Raw genomic sequence first — 13,026 nt, 5'->3', positions numbered from 1 at the left:
ACCAGCAAGGGATCGTTGCCTGTTTTCGATTTGTGTAGCGATCGCCGCAGCGTTGGTTAGTTCCATTACTTCAAGCCAGTCTTCAACGTCACCAGGACTTTAAAAATAAGCTTTTTGTTCGTGTATTATTTTTGATCTTGCCGGGAACAGCAGTGCATACTGTAAGTTCAGGTCCCTGAGCCGTCGTTTCACTGCCATAAATGAGGACTTCTGCCTCTGAACTAACATTGTGAAGTCTGGGTATAAGGAGATTCTCGCGTTTTCAAAATTGATCGGCGCTGCCTCCCTGGCCTTCTGCAATAGAGTGTCCCGATCTCGAAAGTTCCGTAGTTTTACTATAAGAGGCAGTGGTGGGGCACCTGGTTTCGGCCTCCCGGTAGGTATTCTGTGTGCTCGTTCTATACAGTATTGTGTGAAGATTCCCTCCGTCGCGACGTGATATATGAACCACTGTTCCATATATCCCGCTGCGTCAGATCCTTCGCTTTTCTCCGGTAATCCAATTACTCGGATGTTGTTCCTTCGCGCTCTCCCTTCTGCTTCCTCCACACGTTCCATTAAGGTGGCCACCTGTGTCTGTAGTTGTTTCACATCTGTTTTGGGGTGCTTCTGTTTTGGTATTACCTCTGCTAGCGTCACCGCATGATCTTTCACTTCCTCCGCCGTCTTCGCATGGTCCGCCCTGAGCAGGTTCAGGCCAGTGGTCAGGGTTCCTATTTGAAACTCTATTGCTTTTCTGGAGTCTCGCACTTCCTTTATTATAAGATCCAACTTATCCTTCGGTGCCGGAGCAGGCACTAAAGTGGGATGGATACAACCAGATGCCGGCGTGCTATCCACGCTGTTCCCTCTTTCGTGGACAGAGTCTGTGCCGCTGAGTTCCTGCTGTTTCGTCTTGGTTCGCCCCATAGTGCCAGGTTAGGATGTCGCACAGCAGTAACAGTTGTAGCCTTCAGGTCAAGAGATCCACACTATACCCTGTTGTCGTGCCTTGAATCCTCCAGCCTCTTCCTCGACCAAATACCCTATACGTGCTGTCCACAGCACACCAGCGCGATTGTGCAGGTCCCACTCCAGCAACCAAGTGTCGCAGCCAATGAAGTACTTTAGGCACTCTTTCTTGTCCGCTCCATACAATGCTTCTCGGCTCCCTTGCTATATTGTCGGACAGTAGCCTCTGTCTCAGCCCCAGTTCTGATCACAGGGCGCAGCCTCACGCAGGGGATCCACAAAGCATGCAATCACTGGCAGTTTCCTATTAGATGATATGCCGGCGCAGGCCATTCACAGTTCCACACAGCCCACCTCTCACCGCCTGCACTTCAGCCCTCCTCCTGTCGCCGTGCAGCTAGGGTATCGTCATATGCGTCAGAGGGTCCTCAACCTGTCCACGTCAAAAGTTCCACAGCCGCAGTCCCAGCAGCTTTTGGGTACAGAGATAGGTTGCAGCATCTCACCACATACACCGCTGCACCCCAGCAACAGGCTGCATAAGGCGACGCAGAGGTAGTGTCCCCACTGTGACCCCAATGTACCAATGTGGGTTCACCCCCGCATCCGATATGGCGCATGTCTCCACCCAGAAATCTGTTATCGGGGCATGAGCCGGTCTCCTGGGGTGGGGTCTGGGTATGCACCACCCTTCAAGCAAGGTGATGCTGAACAATATTCAAGTTCCACCGCCATCCACTGCCAGGCAGGCCAGCGGCAACTTCACTGTGCAAGAGCGGGACCACTGCCATCCCGCATCAAATGTCGCCCGCCTCCGACTGCCGCTAGGGAAAAACAGGCCTCCGGGCAGCCGCAGGCTCGCGTGGTAGCGTTCCCGGGTCCGCGAGCCCTTCTCCGCTCTGGTGTGCCACCCAAAGCCAGGCTCACCTCCTCTGCGCAGCCCCAGATCCGAGCAACAATTGCCCATCCTCGGCGTGTGCCGGCTCCGGCTCCGATCCCTGTGTCGTAAGGCTCCTCGCCGGTAGTCTTCAGGCCTATGATGTCTCTTCTCCGTCGGCTACGCAGTATGGCGTCAGGGGCAATATTTCAGCTTTCTGCTCGCCACTGCCTGTGGTATGCGCTCTAGTCTATGAGCGTGTACGCGATGACGCGTCACGCCATAGACTGGAGCGGTAGGCGCGCGCATGCGCAGAGACGCGAGGAGAAAGGCGCGAACGAGGGGAAACGGCAGTTGGCGACCGGAGCTGGACACAGATAGACGCTCGGCGCCCTATACTCTGAATACTTTGTGTTATTGAATAAAACCTGCTCAACATCATCACAGGCTTCAGTGTGTACTTGTGGGGAGAGTAAAGGACATTACAGTGGCGACGAGGCTGGCATCCGAACACCACCAGGCGCAGTGGACGAGAGCAAGCACCCCCACAACCCACACACGAGCCAGCAAGGCAGGACACCTACAAGGAAGAGCAAAGGGCGTGGCAGCAGCGCAGCAGCACGGCACAAACCAACACACCAACCTTATAAGCCAGGTTAGTGCTGCCCAAGTCACAAGGAGCCCTCAGCCAGCAACCTGGCAACCAAGGGCACCACCCCCAAGCTAGAGGACGGGGGGAAGACTGAGCAAACCGCGCAAGGTGCGAGGGACAATACCCCAGGTAGTCCCAGGGGCCAAGGCGACACGGCAGAGAGCGCGGGAGCATCCGGTGAGCCTACCCAACGAAGGGCCCAGGAGGGAGACCCTAGAGGCGAAGTCAGAATGGCAAATCAAGCTTCAGCCCTGATGGCACCCGTCCCTTTCCTACCCAGACCGGGAGAACCGCAGTTAAAATGGGAGGACTGGAAAGAATATTTTCTTAATTACATTGAGGCTCTCGGAGATGAAAGTGAAGGGGAATACACGCCGGAAAGGAAAAAGAGACTGTTGCTCCACAACTTAGGCCCGGAAGGGGTGAGGGTGTTTAAGAACCTGGTACCCAAGGAGAGGGGTGCAACGGAGACTGATGTCTTCCAGAATGCACTGGACGACTTGGACAGCCATTACCGCCCAGCAGTTTGTGTCTCTATAGACCGCTATAATTTCCAACAGAGGAAACAAGAGGTGGGAGAATCCATTGATGACTATGTGGCGGCGCTCCGACGCCTGGCTATCACATGTCGGTATGGGGCGCTGCAGGATGAATACATAAAAGACCAAATTGTGATGCACACCACCAGCAGAGCGGTCCAGGACAAACTATGGGCAGTGAATGAGACATCCCTTAAAGAAGTGGTGGCGATGGTCAAGAAGGCAGAAATGTCTAAGCGAGGCGCAGACGCGGCAAAAAGGGAAAGTGGGCCGAGGCAGATGATTAACAAGATTGATGGGGCACCACAGTCCAGCAAGTCCAAAGGCACTTATGGAGACCAGAGGAAGGACACAAGAGGGACTGGAAAACAGACGGCCCGCCCCAGCCCTGGAAACAAATTCGCGTGTTACAGATGCGGCAGTGCAGCGCACACGGCTCAGGACAGACGGTGTCCCGCGTTCCGCGCCAGGTGCTCGTTCTGTGGTTTGACTGGCCACTTCGAAAAGGTGTGTCGGAAGAAGGGGTCGAAGTCCACCGTCAAGTGTATCGACTCAGCCACAGCAAATGTGAGTGAGGAGGATGACCTGGAAGAGGATGATTTGGTTCTGTGCATAGAGGACCAGGTGCTGGAAGTAGCAGGGAAGCGAAGAGATAAGCCCCGCACGGATATGCTCATTGGGGGAGTGAAGGTACATGTGGCCATCGATTCAGGGTCCCCCTGGACCATCGTGCAAAGATCGATATGGGAAGAGGACTTCGCACCAGTTGTGGGGCCCGACCTGAGGCCGCCGGACATCAGACCAATCTCGTATACAGAGGATTCCATCCCGCTGGTGGGGTGCCGGGACTTCGTGTTCGAATTCAGAGGAAGGTCGGCCACGTGCACCCTATACGTGGCGGAGAAGGGCCCATCGGTGCTGGGATGGAGAGATGCTGGGGATCTCGGAATCATACTCAACCCAGGAGGGAAAGAGCAGATACTGTTAACGGATGAATGGCCCCTCACGAAAGATGAAGACTGGAAGGCGGCATACCCCAAGGTCTTTGAGGGCACGGTGGGCAAACTGGACAAATTCGTACATAAAATGGTCCTCAAGGAGGGGGCAGTACCAGTTGTACATAAGGTCCGGAACATACCCATATCTACGAGTGGAGCAGTGCAACAGGAACTGCTGAAGTTGGAAGAACAAGGCATCATAGAGCCAGTGGACAGTGCGGAATGGCTGTCGCCCTTGGTGGTGGTCAAGAAACCAAATGGTAAGGTCCGGCTCTGTGTGGACCTCAGAGAGCTCAACAAAAACCTCATCGTGGAAAGATTTCCACTCCCCAGGATCGAGGAGATGCTGGCGAGAACAAAAGGTATCACCCACTTCTCCACAATAGACCTCACGTCAGCATATTATCAAATTGAACTGCATCCATCAAGTAGGAAGTACACATCCTTCATAACGCCCTTCGGATGCTACCAATTCCGGAGGATGCCCTTTGGTTTGGCATCCGCTGCGGCCGTCTTCCAGAAGCTAATGCATAGGCTGTTTAAGGACATCTCGGGGGTGCAGTATTTTCAAGATGACATCTTAGTGATGGGCTCCGACAAAGGAGAGCACGATAAGAAGCTGCACAGAGTTCTAGGAGTGTTGCAAGGAAAAGGCTTAACGGCGGAATGGAGCAAGTGTAGAATTGGGACGCACTCAGTGACCTACCTAGGACACGAAATAGGGACACATGGCATCTCGCCGAAGGAACAAAATGTGAAAGCAATAAGGAATGCCAAAGCCCCATCTACCAAGGAGGAAGTGCGGTCATTTCTTGGAATGGCCGAGTATTACAGCAAGTTTGTCAGACACTTTGCCACTAGAACATACAGGATGAGACAACTAATCAGAAACAATGCAAAATTCGAGTGGGACGCAGAAGCACAATCGGAATTTAAGACAATAAAGGACTGCATCAGCCAAGCTGTCCCACTGCAGGGGTACGTTCCCACAGGCAAGACCATAGTGACGACAGATGCAAGCGACAAGGGCTTGGGGGCGGTCCTGGCGCAGGAAAGGGAGGATGGATCCAAGGAAACGATCAGCTTTGCGTCTCGAGCGCTGTCCCCAACGGAGCAAAGGTACAGCGTCATTGAAAAGGAGATGCTGGCGGTCACGTGGGCCTTGAACAAGTTTCGTCAGTTTATCTGGGGCACGAGATTCAAGCTTCAAACAGACCACAAGCCACTCATCAAGGTTTTGACGTCCTCGGGCCATGACACCGCGACCCCAAGAATAGCTAAAATGACATTAAAACTGCTAGATTACACCTACGACGTGGAATATCTTCCAGGTACGCAAAACAAGGTAGCCGATTACCTCAGCCGGGCTGCAGCTATGGAGGAGGCGCCGGAGGAGGCCCCTGACAGGGAGGAGATGGTGGCCAGCATGGAGGATCACGAGATGTTGATTAGCGCTCAGGAATGGGAGGCCGCCTACGAGCTAGATGCGGAGAAGGTGGAAGTAAGGAGACACCTCACGGCGGGGTGGCCGGACAAACAGAAGCTCACAGAAGGAGTGCGAAGATTCTATGAGATGAGAGAGGAACTGTCCCTGAGCGATTCGGGAATTTTCTTGTACAGAGGAGAAAGGGTGGTGCCCCCTGTGACACTGATACCACGGTTGTTGAAGCTACTGCATGAAGGACATTTGGGCATTGTGAAAACCAAGGCGCTGGTCAAGCAGATGTATTGGTGGCCAGGCATGGATGCCCACATAGAAAGACAAGTGCGGGAGTGCGAGCAGTGCCAAGGAGCGGACAAGGTGCTACGCCCACTCAGACCTGCATTGGGGAAGTTTGACACCCCGCAAAGCCCCTGGGAAAACGTGGCAATAGACATTCTGGGGCCCGTCCTAGACAGTAGAGGTGTGAACAAATACATATGTGTGATAATAGACAAGTATTCCAAATGGCCTGAAGTGGACATACAAGAGTCAATGGACACTGACACGATATTGAAATTCCTGACCTCGGTGTTCCTACGAGAGGGTATACCCAAATCCATTCTCAGCGACAACGGACCGCAATTTGTATCGGACAAATGGGTTCGATTTATGAAGAGGAACGGGATCGAGGTGAAACACACAGCCGTCTATCATCCGGCATGCAACGGCCAGGTAGAAAGGTTCAACCGTGTGCTCATGGGCTCCATTCAGGCAGCCATTTCACAAGGAAAGGACTGGGAAGCGGAAGTAATGAGCATGCTGTGGGCCTACCGGATCACTCCCTCAGTAGTGGGGTACAGTCAGTTCCAAGTGTTGAGAGGACGGCATCCATTCACCCGGGACAACGTAGCATGGAGGGAGAAGACCATCACCAGCAAGTGGTCCCCAGCGGTGGTGCAGCACAATCTGGAGAAGGCCCAGAAGATATACGCTGCACACTATGACAAGCGACGCAACACAAAGGAAACCGTGCTGGAAGAGGGAGAATGGGTCAGGGTCAAACTCCCTACCATGCAAAAGAAAGGTGAAAGTAAGTTTAGCCGGCCCCTACAGGTTAAGGAAGTACGAGGCAGGGCGGCTCTTCTCAGCGACGGCAAGGTGTGGTCACAAGACCGCATGGCCAGAGTCAATAAAATAATAGTATGGCCCAAGTCTGAGGAGGATGAGAGACGGACGGACTTCCAGGAAGCAAGACCCCAATTGGGGCACAGCACAGAAGACCGGCGGGAAGGTGCAGGTGAGGACAATGAAGTGGATGTTCCTGATGCAGTGTCTACCGACAGAGATGGCACACCGATGAACGCTGCGCAGGGAGGAGAGTTGAGAGAAGATGAGAGATCCCAAGGAGAGGCAGAGGTGGAAGAGAACATGCCGGTAAGACACACCCGCAGTGGAAGGGCAGTTACTGTGCCCTCTCGCTATAGAGACTTTGTAATGGATGGACACTAGATACATGTGCCACCTCCCGAGGTGCCCCACAGAGACATAGACTCATTGCCGGGGACACGCAACCTGCTGGGGGGAATGTTTAGTTGTTTATATTAAAGGGGGGAGATATGTGGTATGCGCTCTAGTCTATGAGCGTGTACGCGATGACGCGTCACGCCATAGACTGGAGCGGTAGGCGCGCATGCGCAGAGACGCGAGGAGAAAGGCGCGAACGAGGGAAAACGGCAGTTGGCGACCGGAGCTGGACACAGATAGACGCTCGGCGCCCTATGCTCTGAATACTTTGTGTTATTGAATAAAACCTGCTCAACATCATCACAGGCTTCAGTGTGTACTTGTGGGGAGAGTAAAGGACATTACACTGCCCATTCTCGATCAGCATCAATGCGTCTGTGCTCCGTTCCGCCACATTATCCCGCAGTTGTAACTAGCTGCTTACAGTGTGTGGCTTATAGATTTCAGGATTTTGTCAGCTCGGAACCGGAGCTCGATTAGTAGACGACCGCCATGCTTGGCTGCTGGCCACGCCCCCGCCAACTAGACAGCCTTAAGCAGCAACCGGACCCCCCCGCTACCCTCCTCACTGTTGTTAACAATGTCTTCAATAATTCAAATCTGCCGCTGGAGAAGTAGAGAGACTTCTCTTCAAGATAAACAGCCGCTGGAGGAGGTGAGATAAATTCACTTTTCAGGGTCCCATTACAGGAGTAAATTTTCTTATGTAGCCAATGTTCTTTTTTTCTAGTAATTCAGTTCAGCTTCTTTTACTATTTTTTCAAAAAATTTCTTTAAGAAGGTATGTACACCATGAAACTTAAAGGTGCAACATGCTGCAGTGGCTCGCCCCTTCGTCACCAAAATGATGTTGTCTTACAGCAAACAGTAGGCAAAAAGACACAGTTTGTTAGTTTGTAAGATTTATTGTGGGATCAACGAGCCACCGCTCCTCTCACAACATCTGAGAGGCACCAACTGACCACAGATAGAATTTGGAGTCATGGCAGACTCATGACAACGCTTAAGGTTCTGTAAGATATGCAAACAAGCATATCTAAGCACAACAGGAACCTACCTAAATATACAGTAGATATACTGAAATCGGCCCTTGATCCAGCCATCTTCTAGAGGGGCTTTCAAAGGCTGAAGTTTGGTGGTGATACTGTGCTAGTAATGAGCTAGAAACATGTTTATCAATGACTGAATTGTTTGAAGCATGATCAATCTTCTCTGACTGCTTCCCCATCCTTACAGTAAAATCTACTCTAGGGTATCTAGAATAATCCCTGACTCCTATTGCAGTGAAGGTAAAGATTGATGTCAGATGGTGAGCATTATTGGTCCATTCCACACCAGTGTTTCCGCGTATTCACATGACTTAAATTAACATATGATTAATCTAACTCCTTGACACACGTATTCCATAAGAGCAAGCTGTCCCACAGGCAAAGGAAAGTCAGACCATTAAGCTGAGAAAATATTAAAAATGTGTCAGGGCTGACTTGAGAGTTTTCATATATTCCCACTTGGTTAAACGTTATTCATTATTCACTTTCGGGCACTCCCTCCAGTAAGTCAATATGTTTCTGCGCTTACTAATTGCTAAAGGTAGTCACAGTCCTTCATCAGGATGGAATTGGGTAACTCTGCACATCAAGTTATGATTAATTTAAGGACTGGGGAATTATTAGTAATGGTTTTTGCTGTCAACCCGAATAAATATTAGTGATTGATTGACCCCTTTAGTGATTTTTACAGTTCTCAGTGCTGGATACAGAGCCGCATGATGAAATATGCCACCATATGTCGGTGAGGGCTTACAACATTATGTTACCAATGCATAAAATAGAGGTTTAATTCCACACCACCGGGTATTCCTCTTGTATATAATTGTCTATTATAATGTAGTTTATTAGTATATTTTGGGTGGTGCAGTGGAGTCTAAATGTAATTTTCCACCTTTCACAGTGTTTTATGAATTCCTCTTCACTGTTCTCTTGTTGATATAAGTATTTTTCTAGAATTGTGTAAAATGCAGATAATTGAATTCACCTGAGTCATTCTTTGCACTATATTGCTAAATAGCTATGCTTGAACCACCATACTGTATGTGAACTACCCTGTCTTCTGTCCTTTCAGCTTATGTGTGGCAAAGAGATCCCTCGATGGGTGAACCGCTTGGCCTACTTCAGCTCCTGCATTCCTTTCCTCCAGAGCTGCCTTCCTAAGGAGTGGCTCACACCAGCAGCCTTGCAGAGTCACATCACTCTAGGCCTCCACAAAGAAGACCCGGAGGACACTACAGATGATGAATCCCCATCCGCGGCTGCTTCACCGTCTACATCGGGGGCTGCAAGAACATGTAGGCACACCCGTGTCTAGACCATGACCTCTGAAATTCCTAAACCCCATGGCACTTCTCATTTCCCAAAACATCTTTTAAAACATTCTTGTTTCGTTTTTGTGCTTCCTAAGGTGTGTAATCCTAATCTCTTGGACTGACACAACAGGGAGCTATTGAGGTGATCTACCTGGACTTCACGGAAACACATGACATTGTACTAAACAGCTAAGAATGTTCACAAAGAAGGCCAAGCAGCTTGAGAACTGCACCTTGTGATGTGGCTGAGTAGCTATAGCTGCTAGTGAATGGTGCACATTCTTGCAAATGGCTACAAGAAGAATGTTACCCCATCCTTCATGTGTACACCCTGCCTTTATAAGTCTCACTGCAGCATAGATACAAAACAAATGTTGATGAACTTAAGTGTGGAGTTACCATGTTACCACTAATATTTCTTATTAGGTACTATCCCAAAGGAAGTGACAAAAAGTGACAAACCGAAGAGCAGGCAGAGAGTTTGTAAGAATGGGCACAGTGAAGGGAAAATTTATGGATTTTAGAAGTATAGCATGGGATAGTGGTGCAAGAAAAGGTACTGGAAACTAACAAACACAAGGGACATGAGGTGGATGCAACAGTGCCAAACATTCAGAAAAGTGTATCATCTCTGCTGTGATGTGAGTTTATTGTAAAACCTGCTCTTGGAACCTCCCACCCCCCATCAGTTTTAGAAAATAAGTCCAAAGCCACAACCAACAGGTCCACAGGAGTTAAAAAAGAATGTGTGTTCTGTGCTTTGCAGGGCAGAACCTGAGTTGACTGAGAAGCAGAAGCCCTTTGCTCACTGCATGCAGGAAAAAAAACATACCCCATCTTGAAGACACTAACCCAATAAGAGGTCTATAACATTTACCTGAGCAAAGCACCTCAAGGTGGTCTTACAGTGAGAAAAACTGAAAGGAGAAAATGCTGGATGATAATGGAAGAAGCATAATCACACAAATACAATTACCAACCTCATGCACATCTCCCAAATCTACCACACTCTCCTTTAGAGCCAATAAGAGGGATGGTATGGCTCAGAAGAGGGATACAATTCAACTCCTAGCTTAAATGCGTTGAACATAATTCCTTTTTAATGGGGTAGAAATATTGAAATGTGCCATTTATAGTTAAGACTAAAGGGGATTTGGGAGCGTGGTGGGAGGGGGTGTCTAGTTGCATTGACATGTAGAGCCCTAGGGCCCAGATCTTCTAAAGAATCAGAAAGAAGGGAGACAGCCATAGTAGGATCATCATCATTTAAAGTCATTTGATGATTGATAGAAGGACCAATATATTTTTATTCTTGCGTAGAGGATGACAATAACAGATTTATTAAATACCTCAGGGCTATCACTGCAGTAAAATCAATGATAACTGGATAATGGCCTGACTTTAGTTGAAAATGAGGGTAAGACAGCAAATGTGGGGGACTGGAAGTAAGATAAGGAAGCTTTCCCTAAACTGACTAAGAGTAGAAGTTCTGGTCTGGCTGTGATGAGTAACAATAGAATGAGGTTATGGGTGTCACACATGAAATAGGTATATTCTGTTCTATTCGAGGTCATTGGTAGAACTCGGAAAAAGTGATGGCCATTATCGATGGTGCATGTGTGACAATCCACACAGTGTGAATGACAAAGTGAGTAGTGCTTGTGTCGACACCTTCCTAGACCAACTGAAGAAGCACGCATATTGTATGTTCCCCATAAAAGCTCCACGGTTGATGGAAGAGTGAAGGTGGATTTCTCAACTGATGGGTTCTTGCTTTTAGCCTCCTTGGGCATGCTATGTTTCTGCTAACTAATGTTCCATTGTGTCAAAGAGCACTGTGATCTAATGCCACCGATGTCATCTCTTCTCGGTATCTGATGTGAACTTACAATGATGCACAAACAGCCTAACACTAAAAGAATCTAGACCTATTGGGGCCTCGTAAAATGGAGAACCTCCAATTGCTTGTTAAGACTAGGTGAGATGTCCACAGTATGACATCCTTTTATTTGGCACATCCAGCTATCTAGCATAAATTGACTTTGAAGAGGCCACATCCTGAGTAGCATCATATACCACATGGGCTGTACTCTTGAATTATATAACATCTTTGTACAAACAGATTGGACGCATCAGTGTATCCCCAATAGGCATGGAAAAGAGTGGACACAGGCTGCAAAGTTCGTGGCAAAGATAGAAACTGAGTAAGTGCTGGAGCCAACAGGTCAGGAGGCTCCTCTAACAATTCCTTAGATTGAAGTTTGAATCAGTGAAACCTACACTCATATTTATGGATCTTTACGTGTATTCCTTGTATTGTTTGTTGTTCTGCAACCTTTATACCTCTTTTCTCAGCACACCCAGTTATTTTACTAGGTTAGGGCTTTTATTCAGAGAAAAGACATTGATGATAATTTGGCATCATATCAAGAGGAAAGAAGTTCTCAAAGAATCAAAGCCATGAATCCGGGGCAGGCTACTACAGTGTAACCTGAATGGAAATCTTTTATTGCAACTGCAACCAGACTCACAATGGATTACAATGGATTCCCTTCGAATGGAAGATGCCATTTTAGGAAGTTGAACATCCACAGTGGTTTTGGAAGAAATGAGCAGAGGGCTATGTGACACGGTTTACAGACCATTGATCAACGTAACTTACTAAGACCTTCTTTTCTATTGGATTATGCCTAAATCACAACTGCATTGCGTCACAAAGGCAGTGTTGGCGAGCATAACCTCAACCTCCTAAAACCTGTCCCACCCATAGACCAGCACCAAGCCTCCTTGGTTTTGTAAAATCCAGGTTTATTTTCCATATGGTTGGCAAGAAAGTACTTCTCAGGAACATGGCTGTAGTCTTAGAATTGGATACCAAAAGGCTCCAGCTATAAAATCTTGTATGAAATATTTTTATATGCATATGTTTCAAGAGTCAGTTGTGAGAGAAGGATGTACATCTCTACATGCAGAAACCAACATTTAGTGTCCTCGGTTTAAGCCAGTGAACCTTATAGTGTTTAAGGAACCTAAGTACATGTAGTGTGGCAAGGACTTAAAGTGTGAAAGATGAAGCACTTCCTTAACCAATGTGTACTCCTTATGTGGTAGCAAACTGGTATAAGTACGTTACATGAAGACATGTGTAAGTTGTATGTGGAAGTATATAGATCATACCTAGCTACAAAGCAAAGGAAGATTGTATAAACTGAGGGAAATGCAAAGCATTGGGAGGGATGTGGGGATCAGTGGTGGAGGGCGATTTACAGTTTTGGGGTGAGCATGGGCTACACAAGGGAATGACAATTTGAAGGTAAGGCTGAAGAGAGGACTCTGGAGAATGAATCCCTCCAATCAGTGAATAAAATAAAAACACTGAAAAATCTTAATTGGTTCTTACTGTGTTCTGGATTTTGTTGGGTTCTCTTTCCATTTATGTACAGATTGAGATTTCTAGAGGGGGGCCTCAGCATATTATCTGGTGTTGTGGACTTGTGAAGCAATGCTTAGTTCTTACCCTAGGAGTCCCAGAAAGAAAGAACCTGCTTACCAATGGAAGTACTCTGAGTTGCTGTGTAAGTTTTGTAATGGCTCTTTAAGCTTGGTTGTTTTTTACCAGTTTTTCCACAGCTCACACAGTCCCACCCATATTGCTTACAGTGGGGTAGTCAGTTTTCCATTAGAATATGTTTCCAGAGAT

General features: G+C 48.2%; 1 protein-coding gene across 1 annotated transcript in view; it reads left to right on the top strand.

Moving 5' to 3' along the window:
* The window catches only part of LOC147689710 (deubiquitinase DESI2-like), a 304,893-nt gene extending 292,184 nt beyond the window's left edge, over positions 1 to 12,709 (top strand). Inside the window, exon 5 of the mRNA XM_086937190.1 lies at positions 9,086 to 12,709. Coding sequence (XP_086793316.1) covers positions 9,086 to 9,328 — 243 coding nt within the window. The 3' untranslated portion in view covers positions 9,329 to 12,709. The remainder of the gene's footprint in view (positions 1 to 9,085) is intronic.
* The last annotated feature ends 317 nt before the right edge of the window (positions 12,710 to 13,026 follow it).

This window comes from Lissotriton vulgaris, chromosome 9, assembly GCF_964263255.1.
Source record: "Lissotriton vulgaris chromosome 9, aLisVul1.2, whole genome shotgun sequence".
In the NCBI taxonomy this organism is placed as follows: domain Eukaryota; kingdom Metazoa; phylum Chordata; class Amphibia; order Caudata; family Salamandridae; genus Lissotriton; species Lissotriton vulgaris.
Note: the sequence above shows the minus strand (reverse complement) of the source record. Positions and strands in the feature narration are given on the sequence as shown.